A 21068-nucleotide genomic window follows, 5' to 3' on the forward strand; every position below is an offset into this window, starting at 1 on the left:
TACCCTACTGTAACCCCCTTTCTCCCTGTACCCACCCCAGATAAATGTTGGTTAGATTTCACTATATACAAATTTCCAACTCTTCCATCTATTCTCGAGCCTATCTGGAAAATCTGGAAAACGGAAGCGAGTTCTACTCTTTGTTTACAAATTACCAGAGACCAATTCTAGGTGGCCTGCCCGAGGCCAAAGGAAGTTGTTCCAAAAGATCACTTCACGTCTGCAGCAGCCCGGACAAGAGGGGGCTGGACACGTCAACCTTTGAAGAAGTAATGCAAGTCTGATTTGCACTGCCCAGCAATCAAGCAGCTCCCCAATGTGGAAGGACATCAAGGGTGAGCTTCCCAAGCTGTCAGGACGCCGCGGTAACTTGTTTTCTTACCCTAGTGGGACATGGCCTGCGGCAGCACCTTGACTTTAAGGTGAACGCTAAAGAAGAGCTTTATGTTTTAAAATGAAATGAGAGACAAGCAACCAGTCCCCGCGAGTCCAGAGACCGCGCTCCACACGGCTGGCCCATCTGCTTCCAAGCTGCAGATCTGGGTGGGACCCTGACTGGAACACCCCATGCCACAAGCTGCTCAGAAAGGAAAACTCCGCTTCATGAGTCAGCGAAGAAAGGTGTCTGACAGCCGCCCTGCCTGAGAGTCCTTTACGTGATCATCTGGATGTCGGGCGTTTCACAGCGTCCCTCACAGGCGCGCTGCCAGCTACTCTGTGGAAATGGCAGCAGAGGGCTGGAAGCAGCCTCCCCACCCCCAATTTTTTTTTTTTAATTTTTTAAAAAGTTTTTAGATGTGTTCCTGACTTGCAGACACAGAAATCTCCAAGTTTCAATGATTCTAAAAGTCAGCCTATTTTATAGCTTAGGCCAGAGCACTTTTGAGAATTAGGATAGGGTGGGAACTTGTTAAAAGAAAAATGAAAATAAAACCCACCTCACTCCTAACTTTAGCCCTGATTAGATATTCAGGAAGTGACTCACTTCCTCCAGCTGCTTCCGCCTTCCAGGAATGCGGAGCCGTCCGCCCCTCCCTTCCCAGGAGACTCCTCACACCCCCTCCTGTGCAGGGCCTGGAAGGCCTCCAGGATTTCACCTCTAGGTGTTACAGATCCAACTTCTGAAGATTTATGCTGATTATCAAAAATCTTACATTCGCTTCTTCCACCAAAGAACCAATAGAAGGTTAAAAAAATACCACTGTTATCCCATGCTGCTTTAAGTTATTTCATTTTCAGACCAGAATTAAAAACCATTTATGCTCTGACCACAGACAGATTTAGAAGTTAACAAAGAACAATTTCCAGCTATGAGTGAGTGACATGTCTTTTGCACTTATTTCATTGGTGAAGCTCAGGGAAGCACACTGTGTGGACACTATGCGCACAGAAAGTACAACTTCTTCTGCTTCCACAGCCTGCACCTTTAAATACATAAACAAGGTGACACTCCGAGGTGTGCAAAGAGTGCCTGGCCACTGGCACAACTGAAACCACTTTTTAGACCATTAAAGGACACTCATGGACAAAGACCCCAGAGCTGCGGTCAGCGGTTTTGTCTTCTACCCTGATTTCTGAAATGGCAGAACAATCCTATTAGCCACCCCCTCCCACCCACCCCCCAAAATGAAAAATCTCAGCGGAGCTCTGTTACAGATGCACAAACAAAATGTGACGCAATGAAGAAACTGCATAAAAATACTTAAACCTAAGGTATTTGTAGTATACAGGATATACCCTGGCTTACCATAGAAAAGTCATCAGATATTAAATAGCACAAAGTCCAAAACAAAGCAAGGAGATAAGATTTCATGTTGGATACCGTTTCGAATATTAAAGGAAATGCTTCGTGTTAGTAAGTTTAAAAAAGCAAACATTTATCATATACATATATAAAATAAAGTTTTAGTATGATAAAACCTAGATTTTCTTAAATTATTTTTTAAAAGGACATCAAACTATATAATTGCTCAAGAGCAAAGTTTAGTGTTTTGGTGAGCTGTAATTCATGTGACTTGTAGCAGTTGCATTTGGTAATACGTATAGCATTTTCTATCTTGCTCTTTCTTTTGGGACCATGTCTAATCAACAGAATCACTGGAGGCCCAGTAAGTTACCTCAGAATTATTTGCTGGAATCAGGCAAATGGCAGTTGAGGTGCTTAAGTAAAGGAATTGTAGTGTTTTTTTTTTTTGTTTGTTTTTTTGTTTTTTTTTTAAACAAGAAAAAATTCAGTATAATTGCACATTTACATACCAAAAAAAAGAAAAACGAAAAACAGGCACAAAACAGATTTTTTTTTTCTTCTTTTCTCCAGAGAAGAGCTCTAAGCTGCTAAGAAAAAGGAACACACAACACAACTGAAGGAATGTTGTGGAGCATCTACCTTCCCTGCCTATATAAGGTCACTGGGTACTTCTTGAGGGAAAATAAATGCTACCGGGTACCGGCCATTGTTAGCAGTCAAAATTACAGAAAAGTTAACGTACAGTCAAGCTAACCCTAGGCTTCTACTTAGTACAGTGTTACAACAATGTCTGACAGGACTAATGAACTCATACAGGGCATCCTGGAATTTACATATTCCTAAGCATGAAAAGCAAGTGAGTTTCGTGCGCAGATATTCTGGTTCACTTGCGTCTGTGAGCTCCAACCATTCTCGCTAACACTGCTTTCTCGGGAGCTTTCCCTAAGTGCTTCCTGTGATGAAGTGTGTTTCTGTGGCTTATTTACCCTGTAGAAGTACAAGTGCTTCCCCTTCCTCAGTGGGGGCAAGTTTAAGTACTGGAAAAGTGTTTACATATAACCTGGGGATGCCCCCACCCCTTTCTCCCCCAAATTAGGAACTAAACAAAAAGATCTATTCAAATACAATTCAAATTCATTTGTGTAGGTTTCACCAGGAAACGTGACTGAGTGGTCAGCTGACAAAGGGAACATGTGATTGGGAGAAGGAAGCAGAGACAAAACAAAATGCCCGTAATTCTCTCCAAGTCAGACCAGGATTTACACTAAATTGGATAGAAAGTGGTGCTTATTTGATCCAACTTTTGGTCTGTGCCTTTCCTCTCCCTTTAGCTGCCTTTACCAGTGCGTCAAGACAACGGGAATGACCAACCTAACTCCACATTCATATCCACAGAAACGCACTTCATTAAAAACACCCACTATCAATGGAGAACATTCCTAACTCAGTGAGGGCGTCCATTTCTTTTTTTCTCCAAAACAAAACACCAACCACCCCATTATATACCTTTCTATGTAAAGTTACATGAGAAAACCCACCTAGTTTAAGACCACAGAGGTAATATCCACTGAGGCCTTTTGTTTTCAAGAGGCCAGATCCAATGCTCCACAGAGCCCTTCTCTAAGACGACGAGAGGCGTCTGGAAGGGAAAGCAAAGTTGGCCTCCCTAGTGCTCAGGAAGGAGGTACATAAGACCATCATACCCTTTCCTAGAGGGCTTTCTGCAATTCCTACTTAAGAAACACACACACACACACACACACACACACACACACACACACACACACAGATATTAGACTATCTGAACTACACTTAAAATTTTTAAAAATGAAAATAAATAAAGGAATGATGGCTACTTTTGCTTTTCACACCCAAGGAGCAGAAAACTTATCTCATTAACAAAACTTTTTCTCTTTGTTCTTATTTTAAAAGCAAAGACATCTCTTTTTCCAGCTGCAAAGGCATTGAAGCACAGTAAAAGGCAAGAAAAGACCAAGGGACTCTGACCCTCCACAAAAGAACCCCCAAACCGCCAGGACGAAACTGAAAAACCAGATCCCACCAACGGCTTCTGCCTGCACAGACTGGTTCCCCATTTTCGCTTTCATAAGGCAGCGCTGTCGGCCAAGGCTGTGTGCACTGCGGCAGTCTCTTCTGGTACTAACGCATTCTCTTTTTTTCGTTTCCTTTTTTCATTTAAATAAAAAGAAAAAGAAGGAAATCACCGCCCGTTTATTCTTTGACTTCTTCTCCGTGATCTTGTGATTCCAATTTACATTTGATCTTGCTCCAGTATTCGGGTGACACAGGAGATACAGGGTCATGTTCAGAGCAGCAGAGACGGCCTTCCAGGGCGGAGGGCACCAGGGCCCCCTTTCCATGATCTTTACAAAATGAACGTGGACAGAACTCACAGAAGGAAACAGCTGCGCCACTGCACTCGTCACACTGATGCCACGGGCACTCCCACTTTCCTAGTGAGGGTGGGAAGAAGGGAAGGAGCCTAGTGAGTGCCTGTCTCCACTGCCCACAAGACACCCCGCTTCCCCGCCTCCTTCCTCTCATCCTGGAGACTGAACGCAGTTGCCCACAACTCCAAACCTCAGCCAGCAGAGGTCTTGGGGGCACCTGCCAGCGTGGCTCTGAGCTACTGCCCCAAACGCAGCTAGGAACCAGCTGCCACCTATGGCAGCAAAAAGTAAGATGCCAGTCCTTGCGGGCCCACAGGATCCCCCATCTGCACTAAGACAGGTTTTTCTCTTGCTCGTTCTCTCCAACGTTTCTGATCCCACGGCCCCACGAGGGAGACGGCACTACATGGGGAGTTACGCATGGTGGGCAGAGATGCAGTCGCGCAGGGCCTGCAAGCAGGGCTCACCGTAGGGCGGCTGAGGCAGGTTAAGGCAGAGCAGGTGGTAGGCTTTGGGGCAGTCCTTCCTGTCGCACATGACCAGCTCGCCGCCGTCCCCGCACTGGAAGCAGTAATCTTCATGCAGCTGCTTGGGATCTGTTTTGATTTTTCGTCTCTTCTGCTTTAACTTCGCATTTTTTGCCTTTTCTTCCGTCGTGGATGCACATGCCGACTGGCAGGAGAGAGGGGTCTCAGTTTTAATGATCACAGTGCATGAAGCTTTACGTAAAAGGAAAATCCTACAACCTCATGTTCATTTAAATTCACCTGTTGTTCAGTTACTTAAAACACCAGGAGGGCTTATCCTGTAACAGAACTATAATAAAAATAATTCATTTTCATTGACCTTTGAATGGGTGCTTTTTTTTTTTTAAATTGCAAAGACACTGAGACAGAAGTCATAAACCATAAAATTCACTCATGTAAAGTGTATAATTCAGTGGGTTTTAGGATACTGTGAATTTTTTTTTTAAGTTTTTGAAAAAGATCTGGCTAACTTCAAATTCAATCAGAAATACAGACATTTTCAGAACCTAATTCTTACTAAGAGATGCTCTGGTGGGAAGATGGAGTCTAAATCTCGGGTAAGTACAACTGACGGTCCACAAACTCCACCTGGTTCCGCTGGCCGGCATTCCCTGAGATAGCCCCAGACAAGCTTCTTCAACAGCCCCCTCCCCAGCCTGGGGCTCCCCCCACCACTGACCTTCGGCCGCACGCCCAGGAAACCACTGCAGTTGTCTGCCCCGCAGTGGCACTCTGTCCTGCCATTGCCCAGACAGTCCAGGTTGTAATTAAATGTTAACTCCATCCCTGGAACACAAGAGAGGGAGAGTTATTCATACTCAAATCCTGGGGGAGAGAAATGCTGTCAAAGATGCACCCTCACAAGGAAAGAAGAGATGTAATCCTGACACGAAGACCCTTCCTCCATGTTCCGCACTGAAGACAGTGATGGGGAAAAAAAAAAAAAAAAAAAAAAAAAACAAGAACAAAAGATCTCAAGGAAAACATCCCATCCACCAATGATTGAGGCAAAAATAAATATTCTACAAAGGCCATCATATCCTTTTCACTGAAGTGGTCAAAGACTATGTAGTAGAGACCAAGAATCTGAAATCTGTGCTCAAGAAAAATCGGTTCTAGTTTAGCTCTCTTTTCTAAAACTAATTTACACTAGTTTCTGAATGAACAACATGACCACGGAACTGTCATGACCATACCATTCCCAGTAATTAATACCTTACATTATGATCAGAAAAGAGTTCAAAATGCAGGATTTACTACATACACCAGAGACCCAGGGATTCAAACTAGGAGGTTCAAGCTTTCTCTTTTTCTCTCTCTCTTTTTTTTTTTTAAAGTTTGCATTTCTCTTTTATAATGAATTATAGACAAATTCCTGACCCAGGAATCAAAAATTAAAATTCAGAATTTAAGACCAAGAAATAAGCTAAATCATTTACATATTAAGGAACTAATAACACAGTATTACCCAAATAAAAAGCACATCTCAATTATCATGTTTCATATTTCAGAGAAAAGGCATTAAGGATTTATGCCATGAGTTTATTTACAAACATATCTAGGATGCTGAATTCAAGAGTTCGATTCCTTTTTTCAGAGACTGCACATTTTAAAATGCTCCTCTTCATATCTGTTTCACACTATTTTTTAAGCAGTTGCTGTCTCACTATAAAGAAAGGTGCAGCAAAACCAGACCCAAGGTACAAAGTCATCATAGCTAGTAACCGCCACTTGTTTTCCACTGAAAATGGTAAATTCTTCCCTGGACCCTCCTCATAGTGGCTCCTACGGACCACAGAGGCTGTGAACCTCCGGATGCTTTGTCCCAACAGAGCGCTGTTGGAAGCCCTGCGAAAGACGCAGAAACTGAAGGCCGAAGAAATGGAGGCAGTACAGCAAGCACTCCTCTCCTCACGACCTTGCTCCGCTGTGTCTCTCTCTCTTTTTTTTAATTTGGCCACACTGTGCGGCTTGCAGGATCTTAATTCCCCAACCAGGGACTGAACCGGGGCCCCCGCAGTGAAAGCACCAAGTCCTAACCACTGGACAGCCGGGGAATTCCCAGTCTAGGCTTTCTTTAGCTGAGCCTTAGCAATCCACACGGGGTGCTAGAAACGAAGTTTAAATCCTTTAGCTACAGCACTTCTCTTCCCACCCATTTTTCTACAGACTTAAAAACGAGAAATTAAGTTTTGCTGTTATGATGCTGGGTGGGTAAGGAAAAAACAAAAGCAGTAATTCTGCTTTGGGAAGCTTTTTATGTCTAATTTGAAGCAGAATGATCTTTCTAACTAAAAAAACACCCCCCCCCCCCCAAAGAAACCAGTTGATGTTATTAACACAGGTTAATTACTTTTAACATAAAAAAAAAAAAACACCGAAAGCTTATGCATCTGGTTACACTATACAGACAGCAAGAATCTGGAGAATTAATTCAGCAGGATCACAAACTCACTGAAGGCTGTAATACCCTCTCTTACTAAGCTCCCTCTTGCAGGATACAGATTTTTACTTCTTACTGGCAGATAGCAGTTCTAAATATAGCTCTTTATCTTATTTGAATAAATACTTGAGCATCAAAACTTAAAGAATGTCCTCCCTTCAGAGACACACTTGCTTCTTGGGAAGGGAGCAAGTTCCTTTACCTGCAGGAATGTCACAAAGAGCGAAAAGTCCGACTCGAACGTCTCCATTCACTGTCCACTTCTGTGTTTCACAGTTTGGATTACAACTGTGGTTCATAAAGCGAGAATAATTTCCCTTTGGGCCAGCATCAATGATACGGTCCTTCAGAAAGAAAAGAGAGGAAAAGTTCCTTTGACATAAAACAGAGCATCACCGTGTCTGAGAAACATCCAACTCAGGCAAGAGCCACAAGGCAGCACCATTTGCAGCCAGCCAAGGCCTGACAACCGACACTGAAAACGTGTTCGCGGCACAACTGCCTAAGTTCTCTACTTTGCATGATGACCAAGTCAAAGCCAGTAGGACAAAGTGGAGTTTAGTTTCTTTTAAAGTCTGTTTCTAGAAACAAACAGACCACAGAATAATGCCACTTAGAAGATCAGCTGGTCAGGGGCTTAAGGAAAGGTATCTTGTGAGCGGAGTGCTCTCAGATTGGACGCTGCTTGTGATGGGACTATAGTGTTTTGCTGTCAGCCCTCCTCTCCTGCTCTGGGCAAGAAGCAAAACTGGTAGCAGGGCAGATGGATGAGCGCTCAGGCCATAAAGGAAGGAAAAACGAGAAACTTCTCCCCAGAATGAAGACTGGGAGATCTGACTGATGGAAGGGCTAGAGTTTGGGACACAGTCTTCACAGTCTATTTTTACTTACAGCAAAAGTTCAAATACCATAAAAAGCTCAACATTTTCGTCCCTGGGTTTAAACTCTGATAATCTGGAAAAGCTCTAGAGGATGGAGCCTCCCGAGTGTTGTCCGGTGGCTGGAGGGGTCGGTGGCGGTGAGGCTAGCATTTCAGGGCCCTCAGCAGTCACAGATAAATGGCAGTTTATATTTTATAAAGTATATGTTCGGGAAAGTGGTACAACTTTCAAACAATAACACATCAGTTAAAACCGTACTTCTCTTAAATGATTTCTAGTTCTTTTAAAGCTATTCTGACTCAGTGTTAGAGACAGCCTGGAACACAGGAAACACAGGTACTTGTCCTGGTTCTTCATTAAACTGGAACAAGATATCCAACTAATCACTCAAAGCTGGGCCTCAGTTTCTCGCCCTCTGTAAATCAGAGGACTGTTTTTTTTTTTAATCTTTTATTGAAGTATAGTTACTGGTGTATAGTACTATGTAAGTTACAGATGTACAATTTTTAAAGGTTATACACTCTACAGGACTGCTGAAGAAATGAAATGAAATAGTTTTGCTGTAACGTGCATCAAATAGCACTCACAGTTACAGGTACTGAACCAGGAGTTTTACTGTCATTTTTCTTTTGACACATTCATTTTTCCTAACTCATAATAAAAGTTTAAATGTATATTTACAGTTAGAATTTTTGCTAAAGCATAACTTTACTGCTGGTTTATAACTTAGCATTGATTCTCTCCCTAGGAGATAAAGAAACTGAGGGCCAAGTCCTTCAGTGACTGAGAGCTGGGACTCAAACCCACATGTGTCAACCCTGTTCCCAGTCATCTTCTCACTCACAGTGTGTTTCATGTGACCTGTGCAAGGCGCCAGGAATCAATCACTTCTGTGCCCTGGTATAACAAGCATAGTGGGACACATACTGGCTACTGCAGACCATTATAATTTGCTTGGAAAAAACCAAATTAGAGAAGGGAAACCGAGTTCAACCTAAGACCATGAAACTAAACCAAAAAATCCTTTTTTTCTTACCAAAAACAAAAAGCAATTTTACCTTGGTAACAGTTAACATATAAAAATTAGTTACACTGTTCTCGTGGGCTCGCTTGATTCGCAATCTGCATTCTTCTTCGTCAATTAGTTCGCCAACATATTCATTTACAAATTCTCCCTGCAGAGGAGCAAGTGAGACAGAAAGGTACAATGAGTGTATTCTATTAGAAAGTGTTCCTTAACACCACATGTATAACCCAAGAGAAGGAACCAAAAACATTCCTGGAAATAAAACCACAAAATAAAACCAGAAAATTGACACTGGTACAACCCACAAGACTTATTTAGATTTCACTGTTTCACGTACACTCACTTGTGCGCAGACGTGTGTTACGTGTGCAGGTGTGTAATTCTATGGACTTCTACCAGGTGTAGAGCCAGGTAAGCACCACCAAAAGCAAGACACAGGACATTCCGTAAGCACAGACGCCCCGTGCTGCTCCTGCAGAGCCACACCCCTCCTCCACCCCTAATCTGTTCTCCAGCTCTACAGTTTTTTCTTCTTTTTTTTCTTCAGGTCTTTATTGGAGTATAATTGCTTTACAACATTGTGCCCGTTTCTGCTGTACAACAAAGTGAATCAGCTGTATCTACACTTTCAAATAAATTTATTTTATTGACGTGTAGTTGATTTATAATGCTGTGTTAATTTCTGCTGTGCAGCAAAGTGATTTAGTTACAGATATACATATTCTTCTTGATATCCTTTTCCACTATGGTTTATCACAGGGTATTGAATATAGTTCCCCTTGCTACACAGTAGGACCTTCTCCAACTCTATAGTCTTGCCATTTTGAGAGTATTCTGTAAATGGAATCACAGTATGTAACCCTTAGAGATTGGCTTTTTAAAGAAAAACTGAGCCTAATTCCCTTGAGATCCATCAAAGTTGTGTGTATGAACAGTTCATTCTTTTATTACTGCTGAGTGCTGGGCCACAGCAGGGACACATCACAGTTTGTGTAGCCAGTCACCGGTTGGAGAACATCTGAATGGTCTCCAAGTTTTGGCTATTACAAATAAAGCTGCTGTGAACATTCTGATAAAGTTTCTGTGTAGACAGACATTTTCATTTCTCTGGGATAAATGCTGGGTCGTATGGTGAGCATACGTTCAATTTTTTAAGAAACTGCCAAACTATTTTCCAGAGTGGCTGTACCATTTTGCACTCCCACCGCACCCCCCTAGGTATGAGAGATCCAGTTTCTCCAGGTCCCTATTTTTTGTTTTGCTGTTCTAACAGGTGTGTGGTGATAAGCTCCTTTTTAAATAAGTGTGAACACAGTACAGTCAACCTTTCGTGTTTATAAACGTATAACCATTAACCCTTTCACCTCAAAAGCACGGCTGATTCAATCTAGGACAGCAGTGCTAGGTACAGGACTTACTGGTATTACCAATACATTTTTGAGGCAAAGAAATGTCTTAGGAAGTAAATTAAAATGTATGCGCTTATAGTCTTACCAGACTCGTGTTCCTCCCCTGCCCCCAACACAAATTCTCACCAGCCTTTCTCACAGCTCTCAGTGCCACAGAGCTGAGAGCAGCAGTCATCTCGAGAGAAGTACCATATTATAGTTTCTGAATTTGATGAATCATTAAGAACATAAGCCAAAGTCCTTTCTCTACTGATAAAAAGACAAGACTGTGGTTTCTGTATAGGAGAAGGGCTGTGCGGGGGCACCTGCGGCTCAGCCTTCACCTGGGCGGCGGACCGGCCGTCGGTGAGCCGGGCAGGGGGCCCCGTCTGCTTCAAGCTGCCACACGCTCGCTTCAGTGGGGCCTGGTCACCATGCAAGTGCACCCCTGGCTTCTTCTCTGCCCTGTTTTAATGGACTGTACAAGCTCTGACAGAGTTAGAACAGAGCAGCATTTCACCTCTACCGCAGCAGCGCGACAAGGCACCTCTGCACGCGTGTGTACTACGCACTGCCGGCCCTGGGCGGCTTCTCCTGCACCCGGTCTGGACTTGGGCCTCGGCTGCTGAAGACTTTCTGCACTTCTGTGTGGTGTCATCGCCCTCACAGGTAGGAGACTTCATTGCCATCTTGGCTGCACTGCCACCTAGTGCTACCTTATTTTATGGCAAGTTTTCTTTAATGAAAACCTGCAGAGCAGAATTTAAATCAAATCAGCTCTGCTTCACTTTTTTTACATACTGGGATTCAAGTTCAGGTTTCATTTGAAGAAAGGGTTCTGTGGCTTTAAAGGCCTGAAAACCATTTATTATGGTTTATATTTACCATTCTGTGAAAATTGGTGAATCTAGAAAGGTGAAAGTGTGATATCAAACAGGAGGAGTGCGTCTCATAAACTCGATACCACTGTGAATAAATGTCTAGCTATTTTGTAAATGAAATGTTTCAGGCATCCAAAAAGTGACAAATCCTTAACCTCAAATTGTTGCTTACTGGACTTAAAACCATTAACTGTGAATTCAATTGTGGATAAAAATAACAAAATAAAGAACTTTTAGGGAATTCCCTGGCAGTCCAGTGGTTAGGACTCCACGCTTTCACTACTGAGGGCCCAGGTTCAACCCCTGGTTGGGGAACTAAGATCCCATAAGCCACGCGGCGTGGCCAAAAAACAAAACAAAAAAACTTTTAAAATGTTAGAAATCTATCCTTAAAGGCAACGGCAAAAAGACAGGGTTTGATTCAGTACTTAATACAATTTTTTTAATTTCTGAGAAAGAAACCACTTCACAACAGGAAGTCCCTTGTTTAACTCTGGTACACATTTTTAGGAATTTGTTATGTGTGAAAAGACGGGGAATGACTGTGTACATTCAATTTGCTATTTGGTTTCTGTCTCCTAAGTGTACCCAAACCTTCTCCATGTTGCTACAAAGTCTTTACGATTATGCTGTTCAGTGACTGTATATTTCTAGCTATTTTGTAAAACACCAATTGTCTTACATTAGCAATTCCTCAACTGCTAAAGGGCTTAAGAATAATCATGATCATATTTTCTTTTCTCTCGATTACATAATTAATTTAGTAACTTAGAACATGATTTAGAGTAAATGTAACCACTATTAAGAGATGTTAGCATGGTGTTAAACTGGGTAGATTTTAGGATGGCTCCCCAAACTCCCCTGAAATCAGAAGCAAAAATTTGCAAGTGATATGCAGGGCATCAAAGTAATATCAAAACGTGTGCATTATATAATGACATCCTAAATGCAGATGGCCTTTGACCAAGCAACCCATCCACACACCCAATGCACTGGCAAATTCTGTTGACTCTACCTTCAACATGTCAGAAATCCAACCACTTCTTTTCTGCTCAACTACCACCTGAGTTAGTCCAGGCCACCATCGTCTCTCCTCGACTGTAAAGGTCTCTTTCTATCGCTCTCTCTCCATATTCATAAATTCCCCATAGTACAACCCACGTTATCCTTCTGAAGCTCAGGTGTGGTGGACAGACTCTTAAGGTGGCCCCTATAAACCCCTGCCTGTTGGGGTCACGCCATTGTGTGAGCCCGTCCCCTGGAGACAGCAGGACCTGGGACTTGCTTCTAAGCAACAGAACATGGCCCAAGTGACAGGATGTGATTACGCGAGTTTCTTACATTAAGACTTCAGCATCCATCCTACTGGAGCATCTCTCCCTCTCGTTGGCTGTACAGAAGCAAACAGCCCTGTTGGGGAACCCGTTTGGCAGGGAATTGCGGGCAGCCTCTAGAAGCCAAGAGCAGCAAAACCACCACCACCAGCAGCCCAAACCAAAAACACCTGACGCTCTCAGACCCAGCACTGCGAAGACAGCACTGTGCCAACAGCTGAGCAAGTGTCTTGACTGCAACCTGCTGAGCCCCACGTAAAGGACCTGGCTAGGCACCGACCCAGAGGATCTGTGGGCTAAACACTGTGTGTTACACTGTAAGTTGACGAGTTTGTGGTAATAACAGAAAACGAACACACCGAGGCAGACGGATGCCCTCCCTACTAAACTCCGTCAGAAGTTCCCATTCCGTGGCCGACGGGGCCCCTCTCTCCTCACTACCTCCCTCCCCCGCCCGGCCCTCCTGGGCTCCCTCTCCAGCTCCCTGCTGTCCTGGAGCAGGAAGGCCTTCACTCCAGCCTGTTCTCCCACGCACACCTGCACACCTTCCTCCCTCACACGTCCAGGTCAGATCTGCCTTAACCCAATCCCTGTCACCCCTACCCTCTTTGACGTTCGGTGGTATGCGGCATCATGTGTCTGTTTCTCATCTGTCCCTGGTGGACCCACAAAGGTGTCCTGCTCACGGCTGTCTTCCAAGTGCCTAGAATAGTACCGGGCACAGGGAAGCTGCTGAACAAATGTGTGCTGAATGAGTGTTTCACCCAAGCAATCTAACCTACAGAGAGAGATGACAGATGATCAACAGAATTTAAACGTGTGTGTGTGTGTGTACATATGTATATATTTATTTATTGGAAAACAGGCTAAGTAAATGATGGCACGTTCTCCAACGGAACATGAGACTTAAAGAATGAGGTGAAATCTGTACGTCCTGCCATAAAAACAGTTTTCTGATACGTTAAGTGGGAAAAAAGTATAACATGTATGATTCTTTTTATCTTTAAAAAACCCTACAAATACAGAATGTGAATACGTATTTGTATGTGTGTTTAGATGTATAACTGCATAGAAAAGTTCTAACAGGCTATACGTACCAACCTATGATCAATGCTCGTCTCTGGTGAAGGGACCAGGAATTGAGGGTGAAGGAGAAATTTCACTCTTTATTACCTTTTTTGTATTGTTTGATTTTCTTTTCTACATTATGTGGTATTTCTTTATTACAAAGGTGATTTTTTAAAAGGCAGAAAAGTGCCAAGAGCAATTTTAAATTCCCCCAGGCCCATCTTCTCTCAGTGAATACAGCTCCAAGTTCTAACACTGGCAGGCCAGGGAGGGGTGGAGGTGGGGGCAGGCGGGGATTTGTTTTAAGACAGATTATTTAGGCCTGTCACCAGTATTTCAGTTGACACTGTTTTAACAAGGATCCCGGAAGATTCTCAAGATCTCTAAAAGTTGAGAGCCACTGTTCCAATAGTAGGATTTACTGGTGATTTTCAATTTTCTCTGAGTTACTTGCATTAAGATATTTTCTACAATGGACATGCATTTCTTGTGTTAAACAAAGAGACTGCTTTGAAAAATTGCCTCGAAGAATGAGTGAAGATAATTTGTAAGTATTAATGACCTCAACTTTTTCTAGTTGCCTCTGTACGTATGATCTAGTTTGAGACTAGCAACAACTCTTAAATATGCAGGGCAGGGATTATTATGTCCATTTTAGAGATGAAGAAACTGAGGCTCAGAGAGGTTAAGTGACTTGACCAGGGCTAATGAATTACGATGTTGGAGCAAAGTCCTGGGGTTACTAGTTTCTACCCCACTACGTTCTTAACTTTACTATTTTTCCTTCACCTATTTTAAATCTATTTCGCTTAACAAGTAAAAACTATTTCAAATAGAATGACCAATGTCCCTCCTCCTATTTATGACTGATCACAGGAAACCCAAAGGTTACATGTGTTTTATCACTATCTCTTCTTACCACTTCTTCTTTGCTCAAGAAGTGCCAAACTCTCAACTGGGGAAGATTCAAAATTTTGGAATAAATCCCCATGTATTTAATCCTTAGTGAAGCATCTTAAGAGGCACCGGTCCCGGTCTCTTCCGCCACTGCCCCTGCCCCATGCTACCTTCTTAATGCTCCTTTTGGTCCTGAGGCCCCAGCCTCTCCGCTCCGTCTTGATGATCTCCGCATCCGGGTAGAGCCTCTTGGTGAAGCACTGGTTCTGGCAGCGCTCCCCCGCCGGGCACACCTGCGGGTGACACTCATACTGCAGCATTCTGTTCAGGCACTCGGACTCCAGGCCGCACGGGTTCTCGTCAGCCGGCTTGCAGTTACAGCGGGGGATCTCCGACAGGTCTGCAACCTGGATCTGTACCTTCCCTATGACTTTGTTAGCCTGGACAACAAAATCACAAGTGGGAGGGAGGAATCTGAACAGGACATCGGAAACACCCAGGCCCCCTCGGCGCTGCTACTGCCTTGTGGCGTGCCCCGAGGGAGGCTCTTTATCTGGATCATAATTTCCCATGAATAAGCTAAGAGTAACAGCTGCCTCTCCTTAGCTGACAAAAATATCAAAACCTGATGTGAGTTCTCACTTACTTATCCTGTGTATTTCTCCTTCTGCCAGTTGATGACAATTTCATAAGTGAAAACAACTGTGGGCTCTCCGAAAGAATAGGGGCTAAATCCCCATATTCTCACTTGGTTACGGGACGAGCTGATGGAGCGAGAACAGGATTCCACTTCAAACGTGGTGTCCCTCAGAGCCCCCACCCTCCCAGGGCAGCAGCCCTGGCTCCCTGAGCTCTCAGGTTGTTCTGCAGAAGACTGGGTGGGAACTGGCAAGAGTTTTTACAAGACAAGGGCCTTCTAACTACTAAGAGAGCAATGCATTTCATCTTGTCAAACAGCAACGTTTGCACAGGTTAAGACTTACTTTGATGTGTTTGTAAGGAGGGGGTTTTCTTGAGTTTTTTTCAATCTCTAGTGCTTCTTTACTTTCCCTTTGTGCTTTCAATTCCTGGAAACGTTTTGCAGCTTCTTCCAATGCTGCCAATAAGACCAAACAAAGTACATAAATACCAGAAACCAAATGACAAAAACCATTAGGAGAGTCGTTTTACCCTGCCTTCCCAATGCACTGAATCCAGCCTGAGGGTTTCTTTTTAACATTTTATTCTGGGAATAGCCATTTACCATCAGGATAAGGTGATCCTGAAATAGGATATAACTCCTGTACCGCTGAGCACTGCGCACTGTGCAGACAGCTGCTTCGAAGAGGTCCCATTCAGTGATCAGAGGCATCCACGTGAAGCAGAGAGCAGCTCTCTACCTCGGACCAGGTTTACATTCACCCTACTCTTACCCAGAAAGCTACACTTCCTGGCAACTTGGTGCAAAAGCAGCTGCAAGGCTCTTCATGGGCAGCTTTTCCTGCTCTTCTGTGGCAAAGGAGCTTCACTTGATTAAGAAGACTGTGTATTTCCAGAATAATCTCTATGTTTGTAGTAAGATCACTAAAGAAATGCCTTTCACGCACACAGCACAGTCTACTACACTGAATGTAGTTTTCCAATTAACTGGATTGTGATGTGGTTGTAACATGATGGGAAACTTATGGACGCTGGATGATAACACCTGGCGAAAATTCTCTAACACCAGAAACATGTCCTACGCAGGTTAGGAGGTGTGCACAGATCCACACGGGCGTGTTAGTTCTGAGCCACTGTGAACACGGTCCAACGTACCTTTTTTGAAGGTCTTGTTAATACTAGTCTGTCCCTCAGCAAAGCTTTTGTCTCCCTCGACGTAAGGGAACACTCGGCCCTGGTGTACCCAGTAGTAGTCGTGAGAGCCGAAGAAGAACACGGGGAAGTCCCCCAGGTCGTGCTTGAGGCCCTGGATGTTGAGTGGCACGGACCGGGGGTTGCAGATCTCCGCCGGCCACCATCTGAAAGCAGGAGGATGGAAATCGCACTGTGCTCTACCGTGGCTGGCAGGAGCCCCAAAACAGAGGTTTTGTACTTTGCAATTTTTATTCAGACTCTAAGGACACAAATACCTCACTTATCTTTAATCCTGCCCAAACCACACGCCATTTAACAACACACTGATGAATGAATTAATGAATGAAATAGTGAACACAGACCAAAGTGGGCCCTGAACACTCAATTTCGTTTTTTCCTTAAAAAAATTAATTTGTTATAAATATCAACTAATGTATATCATGTATATCATGAAAATAGACTGTTTATCACGAAAATAAAGCATAATAATGAAGTAACAATGAACCCACAATACAACTTAAGAATTGGAATTTACCACTAGTATTCCAAGTCAGATTTCAGTTCTAGAAAAGCCATGTTTTTCTCCAAATGTGACATTCTTTTTTTTTAATAAATTTATGTATGTATGTATGTATGTATTTATTTATTTATTTTATTGGCTGTGTTGGGTCTTCGTTGCTGCACACAGGTTTTCTCTAGTTGCAGTGAGTGGGGGCTACTCTTCATTGTGGTGCGTGGGCTTCTCATTGCGGTGGCCTCTCTTGTTGCAGAGCACGGGCTCTAGGCGCGTGGGCTTCAGTAGTTGCAGCACATGGGCTCAATAGTTGTGGCTCAGGGGCTCTAGGGCACAGGCTCACTAGTTGTGGCACACGGGCTTCGTTGCTCCGCGGCATGTGGTATCTTCCTGGGGCAGGGATCGAACCCGTGTCCCCTGCATTGGCAGGTGGATTCTTACCCACTGTGCCACCTAGAAAGTCCCCAAACGTGACATTCTTAATACCAAGATTGTCTTTCAAGGTGTAAAAGTTTATTCCTAGTAGTCAAAGGAATCATTTGGGTATAAACTGATGCTACAGTAAAGAATGCCCACGCCCATTCAAATTGACATTTTCTGACTCTCTAATCAACCAGGATAAATACGTTTTGGTCAAATGTACTAAATTTATATCAGTGTGTATTTGAGAATCCAATTCATCTTAGATCATAATAAACGTGGATTTGGGACAGGACTGGAAACATAACTACTTCGTGCAATGATGACTGGACAGCAATCACTAAGGGATCCACCTGTGAGGTGAACTGGAGGCTCCTTACACTGTTTTAGATATTTCTTATCCAGGAATGTCTTATCTATTATTTGCAAACCTGCACCCCTCCCCTCCTGGAAAGATATATAGTTTTAATTATAAAAGCAATGTGTGCCAGTCAGAGTCACCATCATTAAAAAGTCTACAAATAAATGCTGAAGCAGGTGTGGAGAAGAGGGAACCCTACACTGCTGCTGGGAATGTAAGCTGGTGCAGTCACTATGGAAAACAGTATGGAGGTTCCTCAGAAAACTAAAAACAGAACTACCATATGCTCCAGCTATCCCACTTCTGGGCATATACCCGGACAAAACTATAATTCGAAAAGATACATGCCCCTCTATGTTCATAGCAGCACTATTCACAATAGCCAAGACATGGAAACAACCTAAATGCCCATCGACAGATGAATGGATAAAGATGTGGTACATATATACAATGGAATAGTACTCAGCCATAAAATATGAAAAATGCCCGTTTGCAGCAATATAGATGCAACTAGAGATTATCATACTAAGTGAAGTAAGTCAGAATGAGAAAGACAAATACCATATGATATCACTTATATGTATGGAATCTAAAATACAACACAAATAAACTTATGCAAATCATTATATATAGGATGGATAAACAACAGGTCCTACTGTATACCAAAGGGAACTATATCCAGTCTCCTGGGGTTAAACCATAATGGAAAAGAATATTAAAAAAAAGAATGTATATGTGTGTATAACTGAGTCAATTTGCTGTAACAGCAGAAATTAGCACAACACTGTAAATCATCTATGCTTCAATAAAAAAAATATACCTTTAAAATGATTAAATGCAACTTCATGGGAAAAAAAAGCAACGTGTTTCTTTTAAAAGTTAAGGGCTTCCTAGGTGGCACAGTGGTTAAGAATTTGCCTGCCAATGCAGGAGACACGGGTTTGATCCCTGCTCTGGGAAGATCCCACATGCCGTGGAGCAACTAGGCCCGTGCGCCACAACTACTGAGTCAGCGCTTTAGAGCCTGTGAGCCACAACTATTGAGCCCATGTGTTGCAACTACTGAAGCCCACATGCCTACAGCCCGTGCTCCGCAATAAGAGAAGCCATGGCAATGGGGAGCCGCGCACCACAACGAAGAGGAGCCCCCGCTCACCGCAACTAAAGGAAGCCCATGCACAGCAAAAAAAGACCCAACAAGGAAAATAAAATAAATAAATAAATAAATAAATAAAATTTAAAAAGAAATTAAAACAATGCAGAAATGTAAAACAGAAAAACTGGGAAAATGCCTCCCCCTTATAATCCCATGCCGCAGACTATTAGCATTAATGTTTTTTTCCAGGTAATAATAAAAACATATCTAGATCTACAATTTTTAAAAGTTGTATAAACACATGGAGAGAGAATGTATATAGATACTGTTTAACATGCTTCCTAAGATCAACTATATATTGTGAACCTCTTCCCACGCTGCTGTAGGCACCTGCATCTTCCTGTTGGCTTCCAGGTGTCCTACAGTATGGATACACTACAATTTATGTGACATATCCCCTACTGACTGAACACTTGGATTATCCAAATTTTTGCAATTAGAAATACCGCACTGAACACCCCTATAAGAACATTTTTGCCCATTTGTCCAATTTTGTTCCTTAGAAACACTCCCTGAAGGCGAAGCATTGGGTCAAAGGGGTGCACAGTTACAACTCTGATACGTGACGTGACGCCTTCCTTGCACGGGAGCGCTTGTCTCCCCAGGCCCTCCCGAGCTGCAAAATTATTACTCTTAAACCTTTGCCAATCTGATAACTGAAAAATAAACTCTTTGTTTCCAATGTACACTGACTTTTAGTGAGCCTGAACATTTTTTACACATTTATTTTCTATTTGCTGTTCTTTTGCAAACTGGCTTTCTCTTCTTTGCTCCTTTTTCTAGGGAAGGTATTTTTCTTTTCTTACTGAGAGTGTAAAAGAGTTCCCCTGCTTTGATATTTGCCTTTCAAAACTTTATGTCTTTTGCCATAAAGTATAAAATTATTTATGCATTCAAACTGTCCATTTTTTTAAAAAGAACTTGGGGGTTTCCTGTCATATGTTAAAAAAAAATTGTGGCGGGGGAAGCTTCTCCATGCCCCTTATCTCAGCTAAAAATGAAGATTTTAAGGTTAAAAAGGTAAGCAAGCAGCGTACTTAAAACAGAAAACAACACAGCCCTTGTTAAAAAAAAATTACAGTATGTCTGAAATTCTACAGAGACATTATACTTAGGATGCTAACTGAAAAGCAGAACTCTACTGTGTTCACTTGAACAGTATCTATTTTCTTAGTAAAATGACAAACATATGCCTCAAAATGTAGAACACGGAGTTTAAAAAACATATTGCTATTCCTGTTCAGTGAAGGCTTGTTAAAAATAGGCTTCTTAAAAGGAGAAAGATTTACTAAAATAATTGCAATCACACGTATTTCTTGCTTCATTCCTTAAGAACTAAAGGTTCCTAATGAAATAATCTCTTTAAATTCTAAAAAGCTCTCTCTTTGCACATAGTTTAGAGTTTCTAGCTAGAACTATAATAGACCAGATTTAGGGGTAAAAAGAGCTATTCTGGCCAGGGTATAAACTCTTAACTTTATCAGAGATCAGAAATTAACATAAATCTAATTAGGATGCAAAAAAACTCTTCCCCACTATCCACATGAAACCTTTTATTCCAAAATGTATTAGCACCATAGTTCATTAGGAAAAAATAACTTTCAGAACTTAAAAACGAAAGTCAACCAACCAAAAAAAAAAAAAAAAAAAAATCCAACAACCACTAACTTTCCCAGTCTTCTAAAAACGCTGACTCAAAATGTTTCTTTTTCTAAGGAAGTCGCAGTGCTGTGCTGTTTTTTTCTACCTATTTCCTAGTCACTTTGTGTACAGACTATGAACTACTGAACAGTGATTGAATACTTCCTCTTTGTCCTTGGAAAAACTTGCCTGTAATTTCCCAATTTGACCCAAACAATCTGCTTGTAATGTAGTTTCTTGCCAGCTTTACAGTCATTGCAATTCCAGCAGCCTTCTGGCATCTCTATGCTCAGGCACTCCGGGTGGAAGGAAGCTGGACACGACTCACAGCAGAGCAATCTTCCACCTTGAAACAAACAAACAGTCTTAATAACTGAGAAAAGAGGAAAGAGAAAAAGACAAGAGAGAAAGAAAGTTATCTTTCAAGTGCATTAAATAAATTTGATTCAGATTGAGGGAAATTAAAGGGATTGAGTTATATTTTCGTGATGGATTAAAATACAAACCAATGAACAGATTTAGCTACTTCAGCCTTTTCC

General features: G+C 42.5%; 2 protein-coding genes across 4 annotated transcripts in view; one reads left to right on the forward strand and one right to left on the reverse strand.

The window, feature by feature from the left end:
- DDHD2 (DDHD domain containing 2) overlaps positions 1-3811 on the forward strand; it is a 37481-nt gene extending 33670 nt beyond the window's left edge. The window contains exon 18 of the mRNA XM_057697655.1: positions 3680-3811. The gene's annotated coding sequence lies outside the window, so the exon portion shown is untranslated. The remainder of the gene's footprint in view (positions 1-3679) is intronic.
- Positions 3812-3940: 129 nt separating this feature from the next.
- Positions 3941-21068, reverse strand: part of NSD3 (nuclear receptor binding SET domain protein 3) — a 94347-nt gene continuing 77219 nt past the window's right edge. For 2 of the 3 annotated variants that reach the window (XM_057697651.1, XM_057697649.1), the window contains 9 exons: positions 20719-20875; positions 16399-16601; positions 15588-15700; positions 14775-15044; positions 9068-9184; positions 7331-7472; positions 5365-5471; positions 4626-4830; positions 3941-4221 (listed from right to left, as the gene is read on the reverse strand). In XM_057697651.1, the coding sequence (XP_057553634.1) occupies positions 3980-4221; positions 4626-4830; positions 5365-5471; positions 7331-7472; positions 9068-9184; positions 14775-15044; positions 15588-15700; positions 16399-16601; positions 20719-20875 (1556 nt within the window). In that variant the 3' untranslated portion in view covers positions 3941-3979. The remainder of the gene's footprint in view (positions 4222-4625; positions 4831-5364; positions 5472-7330; positions 7473-9067; positions 9185-14774; positions 15045-15587; positions 15701-16398; positions 16602-20718; positions 20876-21068) is intronic. The other variant, XM_057697650.1, reaches the window with a different exon arrangement.

Source organism: Hippopotamus amphibius, chromosome 10, assembly GCF_030028045.1.
Source record: "Hippopotamus amphibius kiboko isolate mHipAmp2 chromosome 10, mHipAmp2.hap2, whole genome shotgun sequence".
In the NCBI taxonomy this organism is placed as follows: domain Eukaryota; kingdom Metazoa; phylum Chordata; class Mammalia; order Artiodactyla; family Hippopotamidae; genus Hippopotamus; species Hippopotamus amphibius.